General features: G+C 43.8%; 2 protein-coding genes across 2 annotated transcripts in view; one reads left to right on the plus strand and one right to left on the minus strand.

The window, feature by feature from the left end:
- Window positions 1–24926, minus strand: part of kif1aa (kinesin family member 1Aa) — a 269784-nt gene that overhangs the window by 159363 nt on the left and 85495 nt on the right. The window lies entirely within an intron of this gene.
- LOC109913482 overlaps window positions 23961–24926 on the plus strand; it is a 10381-nt gene continuing 9415 nt past the window's right edge. Inside the window, exon 1 of the mRNA XM_020512996.2 lies at window positions 23961–24521. Coding sequence (XP_020368585.2) covers window positions 24234–24521 — 288 coding nt within the window. The 5' untranslated portion in view covers window positions 23961–24233. The remainder of the gene's footprint in view (window positions 24522–24926) is intronic.

A 24926-nucleotide genomic window follows, 5' to 3' on the forward strand; every position in this document is an offset into this window, starting at 1 on the left:
TTCAGAAAATTTTCTGAAGAAGGGTCTAGGCCCGAAACGTCAGCCTTCCTGCTCCTCTGATGCTGCTTGGCCTGCTGTGTTCATCCAGCTCTACACCTTGTTATCTCAGATTCTCCAGCATCTGCAGTTCTTACTATCCCCTGTCTACCCTTTCAGTTGGACATTTAGGGGTGCTCTTGTGGTGCAGTGGTAGTGTCCCTACCATTGGACTGGGAGTTCAAGTCCCACCTGCCCCAGAGGTGTGTAATAACACCTCTGAACTGGCTGCTTAGAAAAATAGAGAAGGGTGAGAGCAGCAGTGTGGGAAATGGAATGGTCAATGGGTTTAGTTATCAGATGGAAAGATCAAAACAAATGGCTAGTGATCATACCTATCAAGCATAATCCATGAGTAATACAATCACAAAGTAATTGAAAGCAAATTTACACGTCTCTGCCAACATTTTATAATCATTTCCCTCCACATGCACTTTGCCAGTAAAAATGTCTATGTTCAAGATGCGTATCACTTCTATGAAAAAGCTTCCAAAACGTCTCACTCTAACCCAATTAATTCAGTAATTCAGCTTTTTGAAGAAGGATTCTCCTGGTGCTCTAGCTAACATTCATCCTGAACCACCAATTTCATAAGAAAACTACCCTGATGTGTTGTCTCACAGGTACCTGATGGATCTTGTCCTGTGTCAAGTTTGCCTCCATGACAATACTAAATAAACATCAGAGACAATTCATTGCTCATGAGACATTCTCGGTCATTCTGAGGATATTTGAAAACAAATCCTCGATTCCAGTTTGCAACACAGTTGGGAGGATCTGTCTTTCTTGTCCAGTTGCTACAGCATCCGTTGCCACTGTACTGAGCAGGATGCTGGGCAAGAGTTGAAGATCTGTTCTGGTAACTGAGAACGATCTAAGAGGTGTTTCATCAGCTGGGATATCTATCTACATTCACAGCGGACAGACTGTGTTTGGCTATATCCCCATTTCTGCATAAGAGTTTTTCAGAAACTGAGATTGGTGTTGGGGCCTTCAACTAGGTTCAGCCAGGTAAACGTGGGAAATAGGAAAAGTAGGCCAGTTAGCTCTTGAGTTTTCTCCACCATCCAAGATGATCATGGCTGATCATCCGACTCAGTACCCTGTTCCGGTTTTCTCCTTTAGCCGGAAGAATTATATATAATGCCAAACCACCCCAGCAAATTGAGGCATATAAATAACAGAACACCAGCACTTCACTGGAGGCGCACTGATGATGTTACCTAGCAGGGTGACAAAACGTCTGCAACCAAACCCACCGGCTTGGCGAGCACGTCCACAACCTCATCCACAACCCAGGCTATAAATCTTCTCAAAAACTTTATGTCTAACTCCGTTGTGAAGACATTCAATGCTTTGGCCTCAGCCACTTTCTGTGACAGAGAATCCCACAGGCTCACCATTCTCTGTGTGAAGATGTATCCCCTCATCTCAGTCCAAAATGGCCTAGTCTGTATCCTTAGACCATCCTCCCCTGGTTCTGGAAGGCCATGTTTCACTCGGTCCTTATGCGAGTGATTCCCTTAGGTCTCTGAACAGCTTTATGCCTATATCCGCACACGATGAGCAAAGCAGCAGCTATGGGGGTTACAGTCTGGGGGCTGGAATATACATAAAACACTGCTCCCTTGACCTGGAACTCGGTTGCTGGTTCTTTTTGGAAGACAGGAGGGCCACTGGTCTACTTTCCCCTTTCTACCCTTGATATAACTTGTGTTTTTATGATGAACGAAGCAATACTTGTAAACAGCTACTTGAGTAGGTTTCAGACAGCCAGAATAGCTCTGTAAGCTGCCTTAAGAATATGATCTAGCTTCTTTAAGTGTTTTTAATTTTAAAATGTAGCATTTTTAATAAAATTAAAAAATATTATTTAGCCTATAAGGCATTGAATAGCCCATCACCTTTTTCTCACATACGCACCCACGCTAACCTCGAGGAGCTAACAATCACCAGTGAGAATACTGTCTTGAAACAGGGTGATGGTCTGAATAAAGATCACAGCAATTAACTCATCCCAATTAGTCACACTGGGGCTTTGCATCATGTACATCATCAGTAGCTTTACCATTTCTACTCACTGTATCCTGAAATTTGAGGCGATTAGTCACAGGATATGAATTTAACTTCAGCTAAGAGATACGTGCTGAGGTTACTGATTGGTGTGTGTCTGGAGGATGATGAGAATCTTGGATTCTGAATGCAATTCTTGTTTTATTAAAAATCACTGCCAGTGCAGGCAAAATCTAATGGTTACCATGGAAACTGCAAGCATAGAGGATGATTAACGACAGGGGGATAGATCCTGACTTACGTGGAAATAAAAGTCAAAATCTTTGCATTATAAAACACTTGGTGCCATTCTTTATTCTTCTGGATGGGCTTTACCTTGTGTACCCTACCCTTGGGTGGGTGACTTCTCCTCCGTCCGGCCATTCCTGAATGCTAGCGCTTTGCATCATGTATATCATCAGTAACTTTACCATTTCTACTCACTGTATCCTGAAAGTTGAGGCGATTAGTCACAAGATATGAATTTAATTTCAGCTAAGAGATACATGCTGAGGTGCCTCACCACCGTCTTCTAGGTGGTCTGGGGGTCTTTGGGGTCCAACAGTTGTACAGGAGGACCTGGACAGTTAGCACTAGTGAGGAACTTGTCACAGCTGTGACAAGGGGGTGTGAAGTATCTTGGTCTAAGCTTTTCTTTTCATTTATACTTTGTTGGGATTTGGGCAACACTGGCAAGGCCAGCATTTGTTGACCGTTCCTAATTGTCTTTGAGCTGTGTGGTTTGTTTGGCAGTTTCCAAGGGCAATTAAAAGTCAACCACATTGCTGTGGGTTTGGAGTCACATGTAGGCCAAACCAGGCAAGTGATATTTTACAACAGTGACAGTCTCAGGGTCACCATTACTGAGATTAACTTTCGATCCCAGATTTTATTAAGTAAATTAAAATTCCACCAGCTGCGCAAGCCTCTGAATTCCTCACCCAGTGACATTACAACAGTTCTAGCATCTTTCCTCAGCTTAGCATTTGTCCTTTTCAGTCCCACCTTGGTACATAGATAATTCAAAGCAAGTTTCACTCACCAAAATCATTTACAAATTTAAATTTTCACATCATTGGTGCAATAATTAGTTGGCCACTGTTGGGATATTACCAGATTGAGGAGCCAAACCATTCATAAACCTTGCATTGCAGCACATATTTCATGACAGCAGGATGCCCCAAGGCACTGCTGCAATGTAGGAAATGCAGCAGCTAATTTCTGTACAGTTAGATCTCACAACAGCATTGTGAGCTCAACCTAACTGGTAGCTTTCCTATTTTCCTGTTGCTTGCTCTAGAGCTGTCTGCTTTTATTCAATTCCATGAGCTTATCTGGCATTTTCAAAGCTGCTTTCCGTAATAAGCATTGAGTATGAATCAGATTAAAAGTTCCAGGGTCAAACAACCCTCGTTGATGAAAACATCAAAAAGCAAAAGTTCATTAAAATCTAGTATAGTATAGAAATTGTGGAATATTTCTGTATTATAGCATCAAGGGAATAGTTATGCTGAACTGTCATTATTCTCGTCTACATGTTATGTTATTGCTCCTGTTTATTCGCTTAAATTCATTTGTTTCACTGGTGCCGCTTAAAGTAACATCTGATTCCAATGTTACTTGGCTACCTTTCAAAGGCAAGAAAGATCCAGTAAGGAGAGCGAGACAGATCCACTGGCTGGAGTAATCTACCAAAAAAGTTTTCTGGAATTGGTGTGAAACATACTTAACTACCTGGATAAATACCACTCTTCAGGGGTTAGCGTTTATCAACATGACTGGGCAAAAGAGAGCTGTGATACTCAATAAACCTAGAAACAAGGAGTGCCAGGAAAACTATCAGGTTAAAGTGTGAAGCTGAAAGTATCAGATGACATATTGGTAGGGCCTGCTAAATAAACAGTGAGACAGGTGCCTATGAGCATTCTATTTCTCTGGAGAATTGAGATAACTGTCTTTAGAAAATCCCAAAGGTGGTGTGTGAGATTTCTGAGGTCTGCTGTAGCGTGTGGAACACCCCGTTCCTTTGAGAACCACCATGTGCGGGGTTCGGGTAGAGAGGAAAACTGAAGGGGAGAAACAAGAAATGATTCAGTGCAATACTGTTCCTTGAGACAGTGCAAACTCATTGCAATTGTATTCTCTCCTACTGCCTGCTTGTCATTTTCACTGCACCTCTGCTACTAAATCATCACCTCCCCCACTGAGTCAGCCTTTATGTCATAGAATCATCATAGAATCCCTACAGTGTGGAAGCAGGTCGTTTGGACCATCAATATCTTTCTAGATTGTGAGAATTGCTGGATTATTTGACCACAGGATGATTCAATGGAGTATTTCCAGCCAGAACTGGCATCTAAATGGCGCTTTCATGTGCTCAGGAAGGTCTCTTAACATGCATCTGAGAAGGCAACTGGGTCCTTGATTCTGTGCAGACTCCTTCACTTCTGAAGTGAAGTGTCAGCCTCTGGAGTTGGGTTTGAACCAACAACCTGCTGGCCCTGAGGCAGGAGTTTTACCGCCGATGACAAACCAAGCAGTCAAGTAATCAGTCATCAAGTGGGACATTCGGAAATGGTTTATCGTCCCCTCAGCTCTAAACAGATTGTAAGAAACTTCGGAGAAATGTGCACACTGCCCAGTCCATCACGCAAGCCAACCTTCCATCCACCGACTCCATCTGTACTTCTCACTGCCTCGGAAAGGCAGCTAACATAATTGAAGACTCCTCCCACCCCGGTTATAATCTCTTCCATTGGGCAAAAGGTTAAACACACATACTAACAGATTCAAGATCAGCTTCTTCCCTGCTTTTATTAGACTTCTGAATGGACCGTTCAAATTTCAAATTTAATGTTGATCTTGTTCTCTGTGCACCTTCTCTGCAGCCATAACATTGTATTCCTCACTCTGTTCTATTACCCCTATGAACTTTGTACGGTATGATCTGCCTGTGCTGCACTCAGAACAAAACTTTCCACTATAGCCAGGTACATGTGATAATAATAAATCAAATCAACTCAAATCAATAGCAGGACATCTGCTGCTCATAGTCAGATCAGTTAACACAGCTTGGAATCTGGGGCCTGGCCAAACCTCCTTGGAAATATCTTGGAGGGTCAGGGTGCAATTTCTCTCTGTATATGCTGCAGCACATGGTTCCAACACCTTTAAAGGGTCCTGGTGATAAAGCGTCCAGTTTTGAGGCTCCAAGTGTTTTGTTTCCTTTGTGAAGATCGTAGCAAAATTAGGCTACTAATATTCGACTTTCGCCATTTGCCTTTGACACCTGAGACTTTCATGGACCAAAAATAAATTGAAAAAGGGTATTGCTGACCTAAAATGGCTGATGTAAACACATGACAAGTCCAGGCAACCCATATATAGTAAATGAAACCGGCTGCATTGCCATTTTCATCAAGAGATATTTGTATCTCTTGCTTCACTCACATTTAACTTCACATGGGAGATTGAGCAACTTGCTCAGCTAGCCAGCTTGGAAAGACAAGGTACAGACTTGGGAATATACAAATGAAACTATGTCAAGGGCTGCCCATTGCAGTAAAACAGGAAATTAGGGTTTATAAGCATGAAATGAAAGACATGCCCTCTGCCTGTCTCTCCTTCTCTCTCTCTCAACTCAACAAGCCAGTAGCCAGTGAAAAAGCAACTTGGTCTGATGAAGGGTCGAGGCCCGAAACATCAGCCTTTCTGCTCCTATGATGCTGCTTGGCCTGCTGTGTTCATCCAGCCCTGCACCTTGTTGTCTTGGGTAAAAAGATTGTTTTGGGAAATCAAGAGGACAAGCTTTGCCATTCTTGAGCAAATGGGACTGCTAAGCAGCTGGGACTCTGGTTTCACCCCATAACTCAAGGATTGTCAAAAACGTTAAACTATTATCTGTATTACATTCAAGTCTTAGAGTTGATTTTCCCATTTCTTTCAGTATATCTATGTATATATGTTCTCATGGACAAAACAAATTGCACTGTCTGTCACTCAAACCTGGGAACTGACTCCAATTTTGATCGAGTTAACTAAGTTCATTGATGTGAGATGGTTACTTGCTGAAAAGGATCTTTTTTTAAAGAATTGTTGTGACTGGGTGAGGAGGGATTTAAAAAGAGGGGAGCTGGTCACCTCTCCTCATCTGGTTGTAATATGTTTTTAAGGGAGTTTCCAACAGTAGTGCTCTCTCCTTTGGGACTCATGGTGATGAAGTTCCTCTGTTCTGGGGTCCCACAGCTCACGTGGACACTGTACAGTATTTATCAGGGTGCTGACTGTCCATCAACAAGTTGTTCCGTGTCATGGTGTAGTCCTGTTTATGGGATCCCATTGGTAATACCTCCTATTTAAATCTTCCTGGTGGGATCTCTTTGTTTCGGATGCTGAGACACAACCCAGGTTTGCTAATGGGAAGGTTTTTTCTGAGTTCATTAATAAAATCAATTGAAACTAAATCACATCCAGCCACAAGGCAATCACACAGCCATCTGCATCAACCAGGGGATGAATTAGTGATGTTTGGCTCATTACTCAGCAATGCAGTTCTGATAGGCCAAGCAGAAGGATGCATGGACCTAGGCACGAGAACTAATGTTCATGTTGTCAAGGACAAAGAATATAAACAATACAGGGAAATTGACGGGAGAGTCAGTGTACTGAGCAGGGACGTCAAGCTAAGGATCAGAGACAAAGTTGTAAACATATCTTTGCTTGATACATTATCAAATTGACAACCTCTATTTCTCATATGACAGTCGAATGACCTTATCCTTCCAGATAGTGTTCATCATTTAGAGAACAGCTGAGGCCTCCCCTTGTACCTCAGGCTGAGTGTACCAGAAGGCATGAGATCAAGCCAGGCAGTTCAAGCAGACCACTCCCCACTTTGCACTGAGGTGGATCACCTTTCATGGGCAGAGCTAAGGGACCTTGCTGCCTCAGGGCAGGTAAAGGTCTCTGTCTCTCTCTGCGCTCTGAACCTAGGGACTCCTGCTGTAGTGGTTGTGAGAGATCAGGATGGAATACCACATTGTGACTCTCCGCAGCTTCTCTATGCTCACTGTCTATAAAGTGAAGGAGTCCCCCCTGGGTGAATTTGTACTGATTTAGCTTAATTAAGGGAAAAACAGGAAACAATAGTCACCAGGATACAGGGCAGGAAATGTTCTTTAGAATCGTAAAATAATAATCCTTTATGCTAATGATATGCTTTGTCAATTCTGCCATTAATTCCCGGTTAAAGCTACCAGTTAACAGCTAGCCAATATAAAAATAAAAGATTATATGAGTTTTTAATTACATCACTTATGGACTCACATATCCCAATGGATGTACAACCAATGATGCACTTTCGCAGTGTTTTCACTGTCATTGTGTAGGATTACATTACAACATAGAGCCAGAACAATTAGCCCAAGCATTCCATGTTAGGATTTGCCCTCCCTGTAGGCAAATATATCCAATCACATTTACCCATTTTGATCCCATATCACTTCAACCCTACATTCATCTATCTGACCCAATCTTGAAATATGCAGTGCTTGGGTCACGGTTCCAAATTGCTCTTTGATAACATCATGGCTACCACCTTGACAACTTGTGTCATAAAAAGCATAGACACTCAAGAGGAACAAATTACAGTGAGCAAGATACAAGACACATAGTTAGCCTGGGGTCACTCCAGGACTCAAGTTCATCGAGGGTTTAGACTCACCTTAGGTAAGACGGCCATTCCATCTTAAGTCATCTGAACCAATCAAGACCTTGCCTTAAGTATCCATTAACTTATAACCCAGTCGATAAACTAGTAAAAATTCAGCAATACTGGGAAGTACTTGATCCCCATTTTGAAACATGTGAGACAAGTATGTTTCATTTCCCAGTTTTACTGCTTTTTCCTTCTGGAAAATGAACTATCTCTTGACTTGATTCCATCCTTTAACTCACTTCTGGGTATCTTTCATTCTGCATATAAAGCATACTAACCTATGATTAGATCATCTCCATTGTTTTACACATTACCCATTCAAACCCCATGAATAGATTCCAGCCTGTCATTCAATCTGTGTAACTCTTCTATACGTGAATCACTTGAAAGTCTTGTTTAACTTTCTGTCCATTGTCCAGTTCTGGGTAATATTTTAATAAACAAAATTAATTCACAGAATGTGGGCATCACTGGCTAGGCCAACATTTGTTGCTTAACCTTAATTGCCCAGGGAGCAGTTCAGAGTGAATCACATTGCTGTGGGTCTGGAGTCACATGTAGGCCAGACCAGGTAAAGATGGCAGATTTCCTCCCCTAAAGGATGTCAGCAAACTAGATGGGCTTGAAGGTCAACTGACAGCTTGGTTCTCATTGTCCTCATCAGTCTCTCTCTCCCTGTCTCTTTCTCTGAAATCCTTTCTCAGTTTTATTCTCTGCCATCCTCCTTCTCTCTGCCATCCTCCATCTCCATTTCCATCAATCTGTCCACTGTCACCTCTCTCTCTCTTTCGTCTCTCTTGCTGTCCCTTCTTTCTATGTCTTCCTCCCTCACTTCAACTCTGTCTCTACCTCCCCCTCTCTCTGTGTCTTTCATCACCTTCCTTTGTTTCTTATTCCTTCAAAATTGATCACCCTGCAGCCTGCTTGCTCTCATTAAGACTGTGTCACATTGCCAGCTGTTAGATGACAGCCTGTCGCCGCGGTGACAGCAAACAGAAGATACTTCCATCAGTAGATCAATAATTTACAGGCCTTCAAACTGTGAAGAACAAAACACAGAAGATAAGCAATGGAGCTCAGGTGCCATCTTCCTGACTGGAATGTTTTTTCAAAAAAATTAAAGATGCATTCATGAGAACAGCTTACCAACCAAACTCTTCTCTCCCAGGGATATTATCATACTAACTGGTTTCTTTCAATCCTCAAGGATATCAGGAATACCACAGAATCCCGACTGTGTGGAAGCAGGCCATTCGGCCCATCGAGTCCACACCGACCCTCCAAACAGCATCCCACCCAGATCCATACCCTATTCCTGCAACCTTGCCTTTCCCATTGCTAATCCACCTAAGTTGTATCCCTGGACACTGTGAGCAATTTAGCACAGCCAATCCACCCTAACCTGCACATCTTCAGACCGCGGGAGGAAACCCACGCAGACACAAGGAGAGTGTGCAAACTCCACACAGACAGTCGCCGAAGGGTGGAATTGAACCCGGGTCCCTGGCGCTGTGAGGCAGCAGTATCAAACACTGAGCTACTGTATCAGAGGTAAGAGCTGAAATATGCTATTCCATGCCCTCCAATTCAACAAGACCATTCACCTTCTGTAACTCCACCTTCCTTGTCATGATGATGGATCATAAACCCAGATCATGTCTGGACGTATCAAAAGTGTAATTTCAATGTGATTTTTTTTTAGAAGAGGATATCTATAGCCAAATAAACAACTGTGGATATAAATCCAGAGACTACCTGTTCGACTCCTGTGTGGCACATGGAATGTCACATCTGTATAGAGTCAGGGAAAATTTCAAACACAGAGACTAATGAGGACCAAAAATACCTATACCCCTTCTCAGCAGGGAGCGATCTCCTGCAAATAGAAGTTTGATTTTACCCTTCCAGTGATATACAATAAAACAGGGATCAAAGTGAACTTTAACCTTGGCCTGTAAGTGTCAGTGGCCTGACCTACTGGTGTGCAAACTGTGGATGTCACAGTTCTGGCACCGCCACTAAAGACTCCTGCACTGCAGTTAAAGAGAGGAGAACAACATTCTCTCTCTCTGAGACAAAATCAGAAAATGCTGGAAAAACTTAGCAGGCCTGGCAACATCTGTGGAGAGAAAGCAGAGTTAATATTTCGGGTCCAGTGATCCTTCCTCAGACCCTTCCTGTCTCTTTGTGTGTATTAGCCTGCCTCTGTTGAAAGGAGCCAGGTCAAAAAATATTCAATCAAACTGTAAATAAGCCAAGGATCTCAAAGTCAACCATTCAATTATCACCATTCCACTATCTATGTGAAATCGGCTGTTGAACAATCAACGTTCCAATATCTATTCATCATGAAGGATCAGTAACATTTTAACTTTTTCTTGGGACTCACCACTTCTTCCTAATAAGTGTGTATGAGTGCCTTGTTATTATTTCTTCTTATGCTAAGTAGCTAATAAACTCAGTTTTGTTTTTGTTAACTCAAGAAAGCCTGGTTTAATTGGCTCTTTTACAAATCCAAATTCCTTGGGTCTAGGAGAACAGATTCCACAAGAGAAAGGATCCTTATTAAATGAACCATGTTGAGATCAACCGTGGGGTCAAGTGAATAAGGAAGAGGAGCCAGCTCAACATTTCTCACCTGGGAGCTTAATGGTTTGGGGTATCCCATCTGGAACAGTAAGGAATTGGGAGCCTTGTCAAGGGTCTGGTCATAACAGTGTAGAGTCATAGAGCTGCAAAGCATGGAAACAGACTGTTCTGTCTAACTTGTCCATGCTGACCAGAAATCCTAATTTAATCTAGTCCCATTTGCCAGAATTTTGCCTATATCCCTCTAAATCCTTCCTATTCATATACCCATCCAGATGTCTTTTAAATGTTGTAATTGTACCAGCCTCCGCCACTTCCTTTGGCAGCTCATTCCATACACACACCACTCTCTGCATGAAAATGTTGCCCTTTAGGTCCCTTTTAAATCTTTCCCCTCTCACCATAAACCTATGCCCTCTAGTTTTGGACTCCCCCACCCCAGGGGAAATTCTATTCACGCTATCCATGCCCCTCATGATTTTATAAACCTCTAACACACCAGGGAAAATAGCCTCAGTCTATTCAGCCTCTCTCTATAGCTCAACTCCTCCCACCCTGACAACATCCTTGTAAACCTTTTCTGAAACCTTTCAAGTTTCACAACAGCCTTCCTATAGCAGGGAGGCCAGAACTGTATGCAGTACTCCAGAAGTGGCCTAACCAATGTCCTGTACAGCTGCAACATGGCCTCCAAACCACTATACTCAATGCACTGACCATTAAAGGTAAGTGTACTAAACACCTTCTTCACTATTGTGCCTACCTGGGACTCCACTTTCAGGGAACTATGAACCTGCACTCCAAGGTCTCTTTGTTCGGCAACACTCCCCAGGACCTTACCATTAAGTGCACAAGTCTTGCCCAGGTTTGCTTTTCCAAAATGCAGCAATTCCCTTCATACTCAAAGATTGACCAACATTTTTTATCGTTTTCAATAACTAAGCAGCCACAGGTCTCTGGGGTAGAGAATTCTGAAGATTCACAACTGTATGCGTGAAGAAACTTCTCCTCATCTCAGTCATAACTTACCAGTTCTTCATTCTGAAACCAAAATCTCAGCTTCAAGATTCCCCCAGCCAGGGGAAACATTTTCTTAACATCTACCCTGTCAAACCCCTTAAGAATTTTATATGTCAATTTGATCACCTCTCAGTCTTCTAAACTCCATGTAATATAATCCCAGACAACAAGGTGCAGGGCTGGATGAACACAGCAGGCCAAGCAGCATCATAGGAGCAGAAAGGCTGACATTTCGGGCCTAGACCCTTCATCAGAAAAGGGGGAGGGGAAGGGGGTTCTGAAATAAATAGGGAGAGAGTGGGAGGCGGATAGAAGATGGATAGAGGAGAGGATAGGTGGAGAGGAAACAAACAGGTCGAAGAGGCGGGGATGGAGCCAGTAAAGGTGAGTGTAGGTGGGGAGTTAGGGTGGGGATAGGTCAGTCCAGGGAGGACGGACAGGTCAAGGGGGCGGGATGAGGTTAGTCGGTAGGAGATGGGAGTGCTTCTGAAATAAATAGGGAGAGAGTTCCTCTCCACCTATCCTCTCCTCTATCCATCTTTTATCCGCCTCCCACTCTCTCCCTATTTATTTCAGAACCCCCTTCCCCCTCCCCCTTTACTGATGAAGGGTCTAGGCCTGAAACGTCAGCCTTTCTGCTCCTATGATGCTGCTTGGCCTGCTGTGTTCATCCAGCCCTGCACCTTGTTGTCTCGGATTCTCCAGCATCTGCAGTTCCTACTATCTCTGATTCGAATATAATCCCAGTTTTCTCAATGTTCTGTTAAAGAGCTCTCTGTCATTACGAACATGTCAAGTGAACATTTCTTCCTGGGCAATGATACCATTACTTAGGAAAGGAGAACTGTGCATAGTACTCACCAAGACCCTGTATGACTACAGTGAGATTTAACTACTTTTATATTCCAATCGATAGAGAGATTTGTGTGGAACATGCTACGCCATTTTGAGATCAAGATAGAAGGACTGCAGCGGTTCAGTGGAGCAGCTCGCTCTCACCTTCCAAAGGGGGCAACTAGGGACGGGGGCAATAAATGCTGGGCCCAGCCAGCAATGTCCACAAGTGAGTAACAATGATAAAAAGTACAACTCACCTTCTTTCTACCTGTTAATACTTTGTCTAATGTTGGGGCAACACTTTGGGAGGCTGTGGGAGACTCCTGCCCATAATCTTTTACCTTCGCTGTTTTTTATTTGCAGTTACACTTATTTCACAGCATGTTCTATTAAACTTGTGTCAGTCCTGAGGTCCACACTGATACACTTCTATTGCAATAACATGACTCACTTCCTTTATTGCTTTGTCAACGTTTCCATTATGTAGACTAACCTTGTACATCAAGTCCCCAGCTCTGGTCAAACTGCAAATATAGCTCTCTTAATAGCTATTAAGTCATAAACATGCATTTCTCTTTAAGCCATCAACTCATCTATTATATTACTAATGCTGCATGCTTCAAACGTGGAGACTTCAGGTTTGACTTTTTAAACTATGATTTGTTATCCTGGTTGTCATTCTTGCTGTGTTTATCTGCTTATATTCCTAGTCCCTTCTTGTCACTCTTTGATTACCGCTTGCCTCATTACATTTGGGCTTTCTTTGAATTGAACCCATCCTCAAACACAGTTGTAGCCTTATTTTTATTTTGAAGGGTTTTATTTTCCTGAATTAACCTGTTCAGACATATTGATACACTCCCTGTGGAGAAGGTGGGATGTGAATCGGGGTCTACAGGCACAGAGGTTGAGAAACAGCCATCACATCATAAGGGCCCTTAGCTGGAGCTGTATAAATGAATGTCTTAATAGAATTCACCTGGACAATAGTCTTAGCACAGTTCTGACGAATCCTGCCCCAGCGGAACAGCTCTCTCCTTCCCCAGTACCGGGGCCAGAACACCATGAATTGGAACCCATTTCTCTCGTGCAAATCTTTGAGCCAGACATTTACCTCTCCGTATGTTCTGCAACCTACGCCAATTCGCTCAGGTCATAATCTTTTGAGATTGCTATCTTTGTGGCTTTGAATTTTAATTTGGCATTAGGGTGCTGATAACCCCCTTCTTTCCTGCTCCTCCCCAGGCAGTTGGTACCTAGATGGACCAGGACGGCTTTGCACTCACCAGACCTCACACACAGCTTTCCATCAGACCAAGCTTCACACAATAGGCAAGGGCTGATTAGGGATAGGCAACATGGTTTTGTGCATGGGAAACTGTGTCTCACTAACTTGATTGAGGTTTTTGAAGAAGTGACAAAGAAAATTGATGAAGGCAGAACGGCAGACATTTTCGATACGGACTTCAGCGAGGCGTTCGAGGAGGTTCCATGTGGTAGACTGGTTAGCAAGGTGAGTTCATATGGAATCCAGGGACAGCTAGACAATTGGATACAAAATTGGCCAGAAGATAGGAAACTTGGGGTGGTGGTAGAGGCTTGTTTTTCAGGTTCGAGGCCTGTGACCAGCAGTGTGCCACAAAGATCGGTGCTGGATCCACTGCTTTTTGTCACTTATATAAATGATTTGGATGTGAATACAGGAAGTATGTTCAGTAAGTTTGCAGGTGACACCAAAGTTGGTGATGTAGTGAACAGTGAAGAAGGCTATTTCAGAATACAATGGGACCTTGATCACATGGTCTGATGGGCCAACGAGTGGCAGATGGAGTTTAATTTGGATAAATGTGAGGTGTCATATTTTGGAAAGGCAAATCAGGGCAGGACTTATACAGTTAATGGTAGGATCCTGGGGAGTGTTACTGAACAAAGAGAACTAGGGGTGCAAGTGTATAGTCCCTTGAAAGTGGAGTCGCAGATAGACAGGGTGGTGAAAAAGGCATTTGGAATGCTTGCCTTCATCAGTCAGCACCGAGTACAGGAGTTGGGATGTTATGTTGCGGCTGTACAGGACATTGGTGAGGCCACTTTTAGAATACTGCATTCAATTCTTGTCTCACTGCTGTAGGTTGCACTTGAAAGGGTTCAGAAAAGATTTACAAGGATGTTGCCAGGATTGGAGGGTTTGAGCGATAGGGAGAGACTGAATAGGCTGGGGCTATTTTCCCTGAAGCATTGGAGGCTGAGGGGTGACATGATAGAAGTTTATAAAACAGTGAAGGGCATGGATAGGGTGAATAGCCTAGGTCTTTTTCCCAGGCTTGGGGAGTCCAAAACTGGAGGGCATAGGTTTAAAGTGGGATAGGAAAAAATTAAAATGGACCTGAAGAGCAAAGTTTTCACACAGAGAGTGGTGCGTGTATGGAACAAGCTGCCAAAAGAAGTAGTGGAGGTGGTTACAATGACAACGTTTAAAAGGCATCTGGATGGGTACATAAATATGAAGGGTTTAGAGGGATATGGGACAAATGCTGGCAAATGGGACTAGCTTAGTTTAGGATATCTGGTCGGTATGAATGAGTTGGACAGAAGGCTCTGTTTCTGTGCTGTACAACGCTTTGACTCTATAACAGCATACACAATTTCACCAGGAATGGGCTCACTGGCATCTAAAATAAAGAGCACACTTTGTAAGGTTCCAAAAGCAATCTTCATGCAGGATTTTTAAGGGCTGAAACAGACCACAGAAAACACTGGAGAAACTCAGCAGGTCTGGCAGTATCTGTGCAGAGAGAAACAGAGTTAACAATACAGGTTATAAACACAGAATGCACTGCAGAAACCCAGCAGGTCTGGCAGCATCTGTGGAGAGAGTGAGAAACAGCATTAATGTTTTGAGTGTGTTGACTCTACATCAGTCCTCTTGCCTTGCTGGCAAGTGCTTCTATCAGATAAGGAGCGCACTGTATCGACCAATGAGGCTGAGTTCCTTTCTCTTTTGTGTTTCGGGAGTAGGCAGTCCATTAGACTTGTCTCTGGGTGGTAAGTTGTTATTTTCTATTCTCTCTAACCCAATGTCCCCCACAGATATTACTAACATTATGCTGTGACCCTACACCCAAAGATTCAGAACTGCCGACCGATCTGCAGAAGTTGGACCCTGATCTCCTCCTTTTAGATTGTCTCTCTGGTTCCTGGGGTGGAGGGGATCAGTCCCTTAAGGGTTGTATACCCTTTGGTAAGGCTATGCACAGGTAGGTCATGTTTGTCCAGCTTATTAATAGGAGAGAAAGGGGAGGGAAAACTGAAGGCAATTCACTCTCTTTGGTGAATCGATTGGAGAAATTGATCCTAGTGAGAAGTCCTCTAAGAAACAAAACAGAAAATGCCTTAAATATTATGGGAAAGATGTTATTAAACAGGAAAGAGTGCAAAAAAGATTTACAAGGATGTTACTAGAACTTGAGGATTTGCGTTATAAGGAGAGGCTGGGATTTTTCTTCCCTGGAACGTAGAAGGCTAAGGGTGACCTTACTGAGGTTTATAAAATCACGAGGGGCATAGGTAAGGTGACTAGCAAAGGTCGCTTCCCCAGGGTAGGAGAGTCCAAAATTAGAGAGCATAGGTTTAAGGTGAGGGGGGAAAGATTTAAAAGGGACCCAAGGGGCAACTCTTTCACACAGAGAGTAGTTTCATGTATGGAATGAGCTGTCAGAGGAAGTGATAGAGGTGGGTACAGTCACAACATTTAAAAGACATTTGGATAGATACATGGATGGGAAAGGTTTAGAAGGATATAGGCCAAAAACAGGCAAATGGGACTAGTTTAGATTGGGAAACCTGTTTCAGCTTGGATGAGGTTGGCCTAAGGGTCCATTTTTGTGCTGCATGACTCTATAAGTAGTGTTGGGTTGCTTGATAGGCATTAAGGTAGATACATCCCCAGGGCTTGATGGTATCTACCCCAGGTTATTGAGAGAGGCAAGAGAGGAGATTGCTGGGGCCTTGATCAAGATCTTTGTATCCTCACTAGCCACTGGAGAGATCCCAGAGGACTGGCGAGTAGCTAATGTTATTCCTCTGTTCAAGAAAGCAAATAGGGATAGTCCAGGAAACTACGGACCGGTGAGTCTCACATCAGTGGTTGGGAAGCTATTGAAGAGAATTTGTAAGGGATAGGATTTACGCACATTTGGAAAAGCATGGCCTAATTAGGAACAGTCAGCATGGCTTTGTGCAGGGCAGGTCATGTCTTACTAACTTGATTGAACTTTTTGAGGAGGTGACAAAGATGATCAATGAGGGTAAAGCAGTGGATGTTATCTACATGGTTTTTAGTAAGGCTTTTGACAAGGTCCCTCATAGTAGGCTCATGCAGAAGATTAAGATGCATGGGATCCACAGTGACTTGGCCACGTGGATTCCGAATTAGCTTGCCTATAGAAGACAGAGGGTATTGATGGAAGGGTGTTTTTCAGGCTGGAGGTCCCTTACTAGTGGTGTTGTGCAGGGATGCGTACTGGGGCCTCTGCTGTTTGTGATATCAATAAATGATTTGAATGAAAATGTAGGTGGGTGGGTCAGTAAACTTGCAGACAATACAAAGATTGGTGGAGTTGTGGATAGTGTCATAGGTTATCAAACGACACAGCAGGATAAAAATCAGTTGCTGATATGGGCGGCGAAATGGCAGATGGAGTTTAATCCGGGTAAGTGTGAGGTGCTGCACTTTGGGAAATTAAATGTTAAGGAAAAGTATTCAGTTAATGGCAGGACTGTGAACAGCATTGATGTACAGTGGGATCTTGGAGTTCAAGTCCATAGCTCCCTGAAAGTAGTCACGCAAGTAGATAGGGTGGTCCAGAAGGCGTATGGCATGCTTGCCTTTATTTGTTGGCGAATTCAGTACAAGAGTCAGGATGTCATGTTGCAGCTTTATAAGACTTTGTTTAGGCCACACTTAGAGTATTGCATTCAATTCTGGTCACCACATTATAGGAAGGATGTGGAGGCTTTGGAGAGGGTGCAGAAGAGGTTTACCCGGATGCTGCCTGGATTAGAGGGTATGAGCTATAAGGAGAGGCTAGAAACACTCAAGTTGTTTTCTCTGGAGAGGCTGAGGCTGAGGGAGACTTGATAGCAGTCTATAAAATTATGAAATACATAGATAGGGTTGACAGTCAGAATCTTTTTCCCAGAGTTGAAACGTCTAAAACTAGGGGGCATGCATTTAAGATGAGAGGGGGCAAGTTCAAAGGAGATGTGAGGGTCAAGTTTTTTACACAGAGAGTGGTAGGAGTCTGGAACACACTACGGGGGTGGTGGTGGAGGCAGAAATGATAGGGGCGTTTATGAGACTTTTAGATAAGCACATGAATATACAAGTAATGAAGGGATAGGGACCAAGGGCAGGCAGAAGGGATTAGTTTCATTTGGCGCCATGTTCAGCACAACATCATGGGCTGAAGGGCTTGTCCCTGTGCTGTACAGTTCTATGTTCTATGTTCTAATCCCTTTATACTGAAAGCTAAAAGACTATTTACTTTGCAATTACTTGCTGCACTTGAATGTTAATGTTCTGTGATTCATGCACGTGGACCCCCTGGTTACTGTACATTGACTAGTATCTCTCAGCCGCTCTCCCCCAGGGAGATTTCTGTAGACTGGCTGGTGCCTCTGACCCCCTCTCCCTCAGGGAACTATCTGTTCACTGACTGATTTCTCTCGGGATTGAAAAGAGACAGGTATTGTGTATACAACAGTCTGTATGGTGAACAGATCATTGCTGATTGCAATAGGTTTCTCTTTCTCCTTAGTTCATTTCCACACTTGTAGTTCCAATAGTCCCTTCATCAAATTAACTCAGCTGTCCTCCAGACGATATGAGATCACGGCAAATGTGCGTCTTCACCAGCATTAATACTACTGTAGCTACGACAGACCCTCAAAAGTGAATCTACATAATCAGGCTACTAAAGTCTGTCAACTCATTAAAGCAAGGACTCTGGGACTCTAACAGTCTCTGGTGATCCCCCTCTTTGCCAAGTATTGGCCATCTGAACGGTAGTTCAACCCATCTTCCCTTTACCTGTCAGTGTGTAAAAGGGAGAGATGGCCTCCCACTTCAAATGGCATCCTACTGTTCCAACATTTGTGTTAAACACATGGATTCTGGATACACTAGAGATCTGGAAACAATTCCATCAACAGGGCTTTTGTGGCTTTCTCCAGATTCAAAGGAGCACCATTGAGTAAATATCAGCGTCCTTCTTGAAGCCATCCCTACACGCATTCAGGCAAAACTCCTCGAGAAACTGACTTTGACAGACTGGATTCTGTGTCAGACAATTCCTGTTTTCTCAACTCTCAAATAGCCATTAGAGGTCAACGAAAATGCTCCAGACACACTCTCAATTCTCGTTGAAATGGAGCAGAATTGACATTAATGACTGGGAGGAACTTGGATCATTTGGTCAAACTGGCAACAATTTATCTCTCAAGCAGTACCATGTTGTGTGTCCAAATGTCTTGATGACAAGGCAGAGAAGGAAAGAAAAGGATGCTAATCCTAATTTGTGGATCCACTACCTGATACCACCACCACTATGGTATATTCTGTTCCATGTGCCCAAAGATCTGGTGGGTCAAGAATTGGCCTGTTCAGTCGCATGAAGTCCAACTGCACAAACATGCGATGCTGAGGGTAAACATATCTTTTGATTTTCTCCCTTTAGGGACAAAACCCCATCAGCCCCCTCCTGCGTGTATCAAATACCTGCCCATTCTTGTCCCACCATTAAGCAGAAATTCTCGTCCCACCCAAAGAGAAGCTGATTCACCTTCTCTCATCTCCCTTCGGACAAGACAAGAAACAAACGTTGTCTGGATCAGCCCTTCGTCTGGGAGTAAATGAGGACCGGGGCTCCCCTGGAGCTAAACACCTACTGTGGTAAAAATTTATTTCACCTCAATCCCAAGCCTAAAACCAGGCATCGCACACTTCAGCTGCAAGGCCCAAATCCAGACTGAAGTTGAGCCTTGCCATTATTTCAATATTTAAGGTAATCTACCAGCGGCTATATCTCCTTTAATTTCATCCATTTCGCATACCTACAGGGAATCTCAGATCAGAACAACAATATTGTATTTATATAGTTTTGGTAACATAGTAAAAACATTCCAGTGTATTTCACAGGGCATAATCAGGAAAAAACTTGATATTGAGCCACATGAGGAGATCTTAGGACAGATGATCAAGAGCTTCACAGAATTTTCATAGACTCTCTACAGTGTGGAAACAGGCCCTGTTTCAAGTCCACACCGACGGTCAGACATCCCACCCAGACCCATCCCCCTATAACTCACCTAATCTTCACATCCCTGAACACAACAGGCAATTTAGCGTGGCAAATCCACCTAGCCTGCTTGATCAAATAGTTAGAGGAGGAAAGTGAGGGCACAGTTGGAAGGGTTTAGGAAGGCAATTCTGGAACTCAGATCCTTGTCAACTGTAGGCACTTCCACAAAACTTGAAGCAATTAAAACTTGGGAGAAGTAAGAGATTGGCATTATAATCGGGTTGGAGGAGGTTGCAGATAGTGAAGGATAAGACCATTGAGGGATCTATAAACAAGGTTGAGAATTTTAAAATTGTGTAACTGCAAGCCAGTGTAGGTCAGTGAGTCCAGGGCTGTTGTATGAATGAGACTGGGTGTGAGTGTGAATGAGGACAGCTATGAGCCCTGGGATATGGGCCGGCAGTGTTTCTCAGTGTTGCTGGCAAGTAGGAGTGTTCTTCCAGTCTGCATGTCAAGCTTTGAAAAATAAATACACGCATGGATTTGATGGGGGCCTATTCCTAGGCCATCTGCAGGCTAAGAATATCTGAATAGGATGCATCCGCCATTTCAGATGGAATCTATTATGTGTAAGGAGCCAAAACTCTGGATTAATTGATTGCCCCAAGTAACCTGATAATCATCCAAAGCCCTGTGAAATTGCTCAACGGTCAGGAAATCAGACGTAATAACAAGCCATTTCCAGCAAACCCTCCACAAGGTGCGATATGGGCAGAGAGAGGATTGGAGGGGGTCAAAAAATGAACTCAAGCCATGGGGAGAGTGTTTACCTCCAGAAATAATTTAAACTGAAAATGGAAATGACAATGTGGCATATCTGTTTATCAGTAATGAGCACTAAATGGTTGTGAAGAGCATTTCTATTCACAAAATGGCATAGACTGGCCAATTATTCTCTGTGTCTTCAAGGATTCATTAAGTGTAATAGAATCCGCTAAAGAGCTCTTGAGTGTTGCAGGACACACAAACCACAAAACAATGATCATGCTCTACACAGTATAAACGAGAGATGTAAGCAAATGGGGAAAGCAGATCAACATCAAATCAGAAATGTTTATGAAACCAATTAACAGACAGGATGGAAACGCCGACATTATTTTCATGGTTAATGGGCCTCCTAAAAGTATTAACTCACATGTTCAATTCTGTGTTAACAATCCACAGTGAGGATCTGCTATTTTATGTTTGTTTCCTGTCCTGCTTTAGGCTTGACTTTCTAGTTTTAAGATATGCAGTTTGACTTCATTCATGACAGTTCATGACAGTAGGGACAGAGCAATGGAGTTCCAACAAAGTGTCACGTCAGACCCGAAATGCTAACTTTGTTTTTTTGCTCCATAAATCCTGCCAGACTTGCTGAGTTTCTCCAGTCTTTCTGTTTTTTTTATTTTAGATTTCCAGCATCCGCAGTATTTTGCTTATAATTAAGTGTCAGGAAAATTTCAAAAAGGGAGAGACTTAACAAGAAGAGATAATGAAGGGGCTGACTATCCCTCCTCTCAGCAGAATGCCGCATCCTGCAGATACATCTTGTTTTACCCTCCAGGAATATACAAGGAAAGGGATTAAAAAATGATTACAACATTTGTCTGTGTGTTTTACTGGCCAAAGTTCCTAGTCTGTGGGCTGGGGTGTTATGAGAGCTACAGTTTTGGAGCAGCTGTTTTAAACACCCTTGCACTGCAAGCAACCCAAACAGAAACACTCTTTCTCACTCTGAATGCTGAAATTCAGTCACAAGCAAAAAGAGTCAAAGTAACAGTATTTTAATCAACACTCAAAACCAAGAATCTCAAAATTGATTGCTCAACTCCTAATGTCTCTGCTACCCAATACAAATAATGGCTTCAACACCTTTATAACCGTTCCTCATGGCCAATTCAGAGATCCATACATCATTTTAATGGTGTGTACGTGTGTGTGTGTATCTGTTTGTGTGTCTGTGTCTGTGTCTGGTGTGCAGTCATCATTTATTTTCATCTTTAGTAGTTAATAAAGTAATTATTTTATTAATTCAAGAAATTTTGGCCAAATTGGCTCATTTTAAAACATAAATTCATTTAGATCCAGGAGAAAGTTATTTGGCGAAATTGGAGAGAACGAAAAATTCCATTTTAAATTCACCTTATTGCAACCAATCAAGTGGGCAGGTAAATAACTGAAGGGAATTAGTTCATTTCTCCTCACCCGGGAGTTCAGACATTTGGGGTATCTCATTTGGAACTGTAAAGAACTGGGGAAACTTTGTCCAGTGTCTGGTCATAATACCCTGTAATTATCCCTGAATTTCAACAACTGCTCTCCATCCAGTCCTGACTGAAGTTAATCCGAGCACATATGTTCCAATCTCGTTCGAGTTATGTTGCTGCGCACGACATAATCTCAACAGTAAGTGTTTCACAATTTGCCTTAGCATTGATAGCTTGGCAGTGAGCAATGCAATGAGGAGAGATCTGGGTTAGTCTCAGATACCTTGGCTGGAGTGATCAGTCACTGTCAGACAGGAGGCCAGGGAGATGGGTTTTGGAGGCCGGGGGAGGGGGACGGTGAGTGGGAGGAGAGGAAGGGTTCCCTTGATGCACCTATGGCACACCCCAGAAGATGTATTCCATCTTCCTGACTGTCTTTCCATGTGGTTAGTGAAAAAGTGGGCTCCGCATGTTCACCCATCTACCCATGGTGGAGACAGGGCAACATTCAGGTCGTGTGACTGCTCATGCAAGTGTCAGGCAGGCTGCTGATTGCAGAGCAGTTTGTCGGGTTTGCAATTCAATATGATTGCCTGTATGCATTGCAGGCAGCACTCTCAATTTCCACAATTAAAATCTCCGCCCGTAAAGTGATGCATTCACAGTACTGCTATAGGAAGGGGTTCCAGGTTTTTACCCAGTGACGGTGAAGGAGCAGCATAGATTTCCAAGTCAGGATGGTCTGTGATTTGGAAGGGAACTTGTAAGTGATGGTGTTCCATCGCACACCTTACTCGTGTCTTTTGTTAAGTGGTGCGGAACTGGGAAGCAGGCCATTAGCTCCAGAACAACCAGCCTCTGACCTGTACCTGAAGCCTCAGTATTAATGTGGCTGGCCATTAGGATTCTGGTCAGTGATGCTGGCCAATGGTGGAGGATTTGACGAAAGTAACATCATTGGATGCCAAGGTAAGACTGTTAAACTCCATCTTGGGTGTGATTATAGTCATTACATGGTGCTTGGATGACAGAATAGTTACAGTGGGCTTGCCACAGAAGGGAATTCTATTCTCAAATGCTGGCAAATGGGACGAGGTCAGTTTAGGATATCTGGTCAGCATGGATGAGTTGGACTGAAGAGTCTGTTTTTGTGCTGTATAATTCTATGACTCTATCACTCACTGAGCTTCAGGAGGAACGAGTGCTAAGGCCTGACTGCAGTGCTCCAACACCGGGAGCCTTGACAAGTCTGCACTGTTGTTAATTGCAAACCTAGTAATTTTGCCACCATGGGGCAGCGCAGTGACTCAGTGGTTAGCACTGCTGCCTCACAGCACCAGGGACCTGGGTTCGATTCCACCCTCAGGCAACTGTTTGTGTCGAGTTTGCACCTTCTCCCTGTGTCTGTGTGCGTTTCCTCCAGGGATCGGGGGGGTGGTCTGGGTGGGATGCTGTTTGGAAGGTCAGTGTGGACTTGATGGACCAAATGGCCTGCTTCCACACAATAGGGGTACAATGAAAGCAAATAACAGAAGGCCCTCAGTTCCTTCTGATCGTTCTATGTGAACTGCTCCATCCCTCCCCACCCCATGACTGTACAAACCTAGTTGCGCATGGAGGCATGATAGAAAATCACATGTGAGCGTGCATGCTGCACTGGGCTAGCACAGAGCGAGAGAATCAGCTGGACGAATGGTCACTTCCCCACCCCCACTCACCCAGAGGGTACTGTGTTTTAAAAAAATGCAGTAACACTTGGAAATGAACGCACTGTTGTAGGCTATATAAAATAATGCGGCCCAGAGCGTGGTGTTTGCAAGTTTCACTGACATTTCCTCCTGGGTAGCTCGCAACTCAGAAGATGGTATTGAGGTTACTCTGATCTGCCCCGACCCACTAAGACAGTAAGATGCACCTCTTCTCTGCTAGTGTCTAACTAGACCCAGTGGAGATTAGTACAAACACAGCCACAAACGACGTACAAGTGTTAAGGACAAACAGAGTCCTGCAAATGCCAGGAGGCAGTGCTTGAGGAGAGAGAGAAAAAAATCAGTGAGTGGCAATGATTCAAACTGTAAATCTTCCCCTGATGCTGACCCCTCCCCCCATCTCTTCCAATTTCAGCTTCACCGCGCTTTTGCCCAATTGTAGTGCAGCACTTTAAGTACAAAGGTCAAGCCAGACCGATCAGCAAAATAAGCCCTTCAGTCGCTTGCAGCTTTGTAACCTGGCTGTGTACCCCTTTACAACAAAGGAGTTGTGGAGGACTTTAGACTGCTTTGAATTCGAAACTTTGTACAAACAAAGGGGCTGTTTCAACCAAACGACCTTGTGTTAAGGAGAGTGTTTGCTTTCAGTCACAGGGCACATTCCTGTTGCTGGCTTCTCTTCCATTCCCATCTGCTGCTGCCCTGTACCCTTGCTCTGCCAATCACAATGCCAGCACTTCATTCTTTGAAGGATCCCAAGCCGGTGCTGCTCGGGTCCGCGATCCTGCTGGCTGGTGGCTGCACCTTCTACCATCTGTGGAGGCGCCTCGTGACCTCGGAGGGACGGGCAGACACACGGGAGAACGTGTATGAAACGCAGCGAGCTCTAAATGAGTACCTCCTCTTCCACTTCGGCTCATCACAGGAACTGTCGCTGTATATCAACGACACAGTCGCTCTCCAGAATTTCCCACAAAGATGTGCCCAGGAATGTCTCAAATACTTTACCCAACAGGTAACAGGCGCTGCTTGTGTTCAGCCTCAGTTTAAATTCGCTTACAGGTAATTACTTAAACGATTTAGGGTCTGGGCAAAGTCAGGATTGAGACAGAGTAAAAGGAATGTCTGGGACTGGCTGGGACAGTGGGTCAGATGCTGTCCTTTCGCACTCTGGGACTGGCCGTGACAGTGGGTCAGACACTGTCCATTCGCACTCTGGGACTAGCCGGGAGAGTGGGTCAGACACCGTCCTTTCACACTCTGGGACTGGCCGGGACAGTGGGTCAGACACTGTCCTTTCACACTCTGGGATTGGCCGGGACAATGGATCAGACACAGTCTTTTCACACTCTGGGACTGGCCGGGACAATGGCTCAGACACTGTCCTTTCACACTCTGGGACTGGCTGGGACAGTGGGTC

The sequence above is a fragment of the Rhincodon typus genome, chromosome 13 (assembly GCF_021869965.1).
Source record: "Rhincodon typus isolate 14 chromosome 13, sRhiTyp1.1, whole genome shotgun sequence".
NCBI classification, from domain to species: Eukaryota; Metazoa; Chordata; class Chondrichthyes; order Orectolobiformes; family Rhincodontidae; genus Rhincodon; species Rhincodon typus.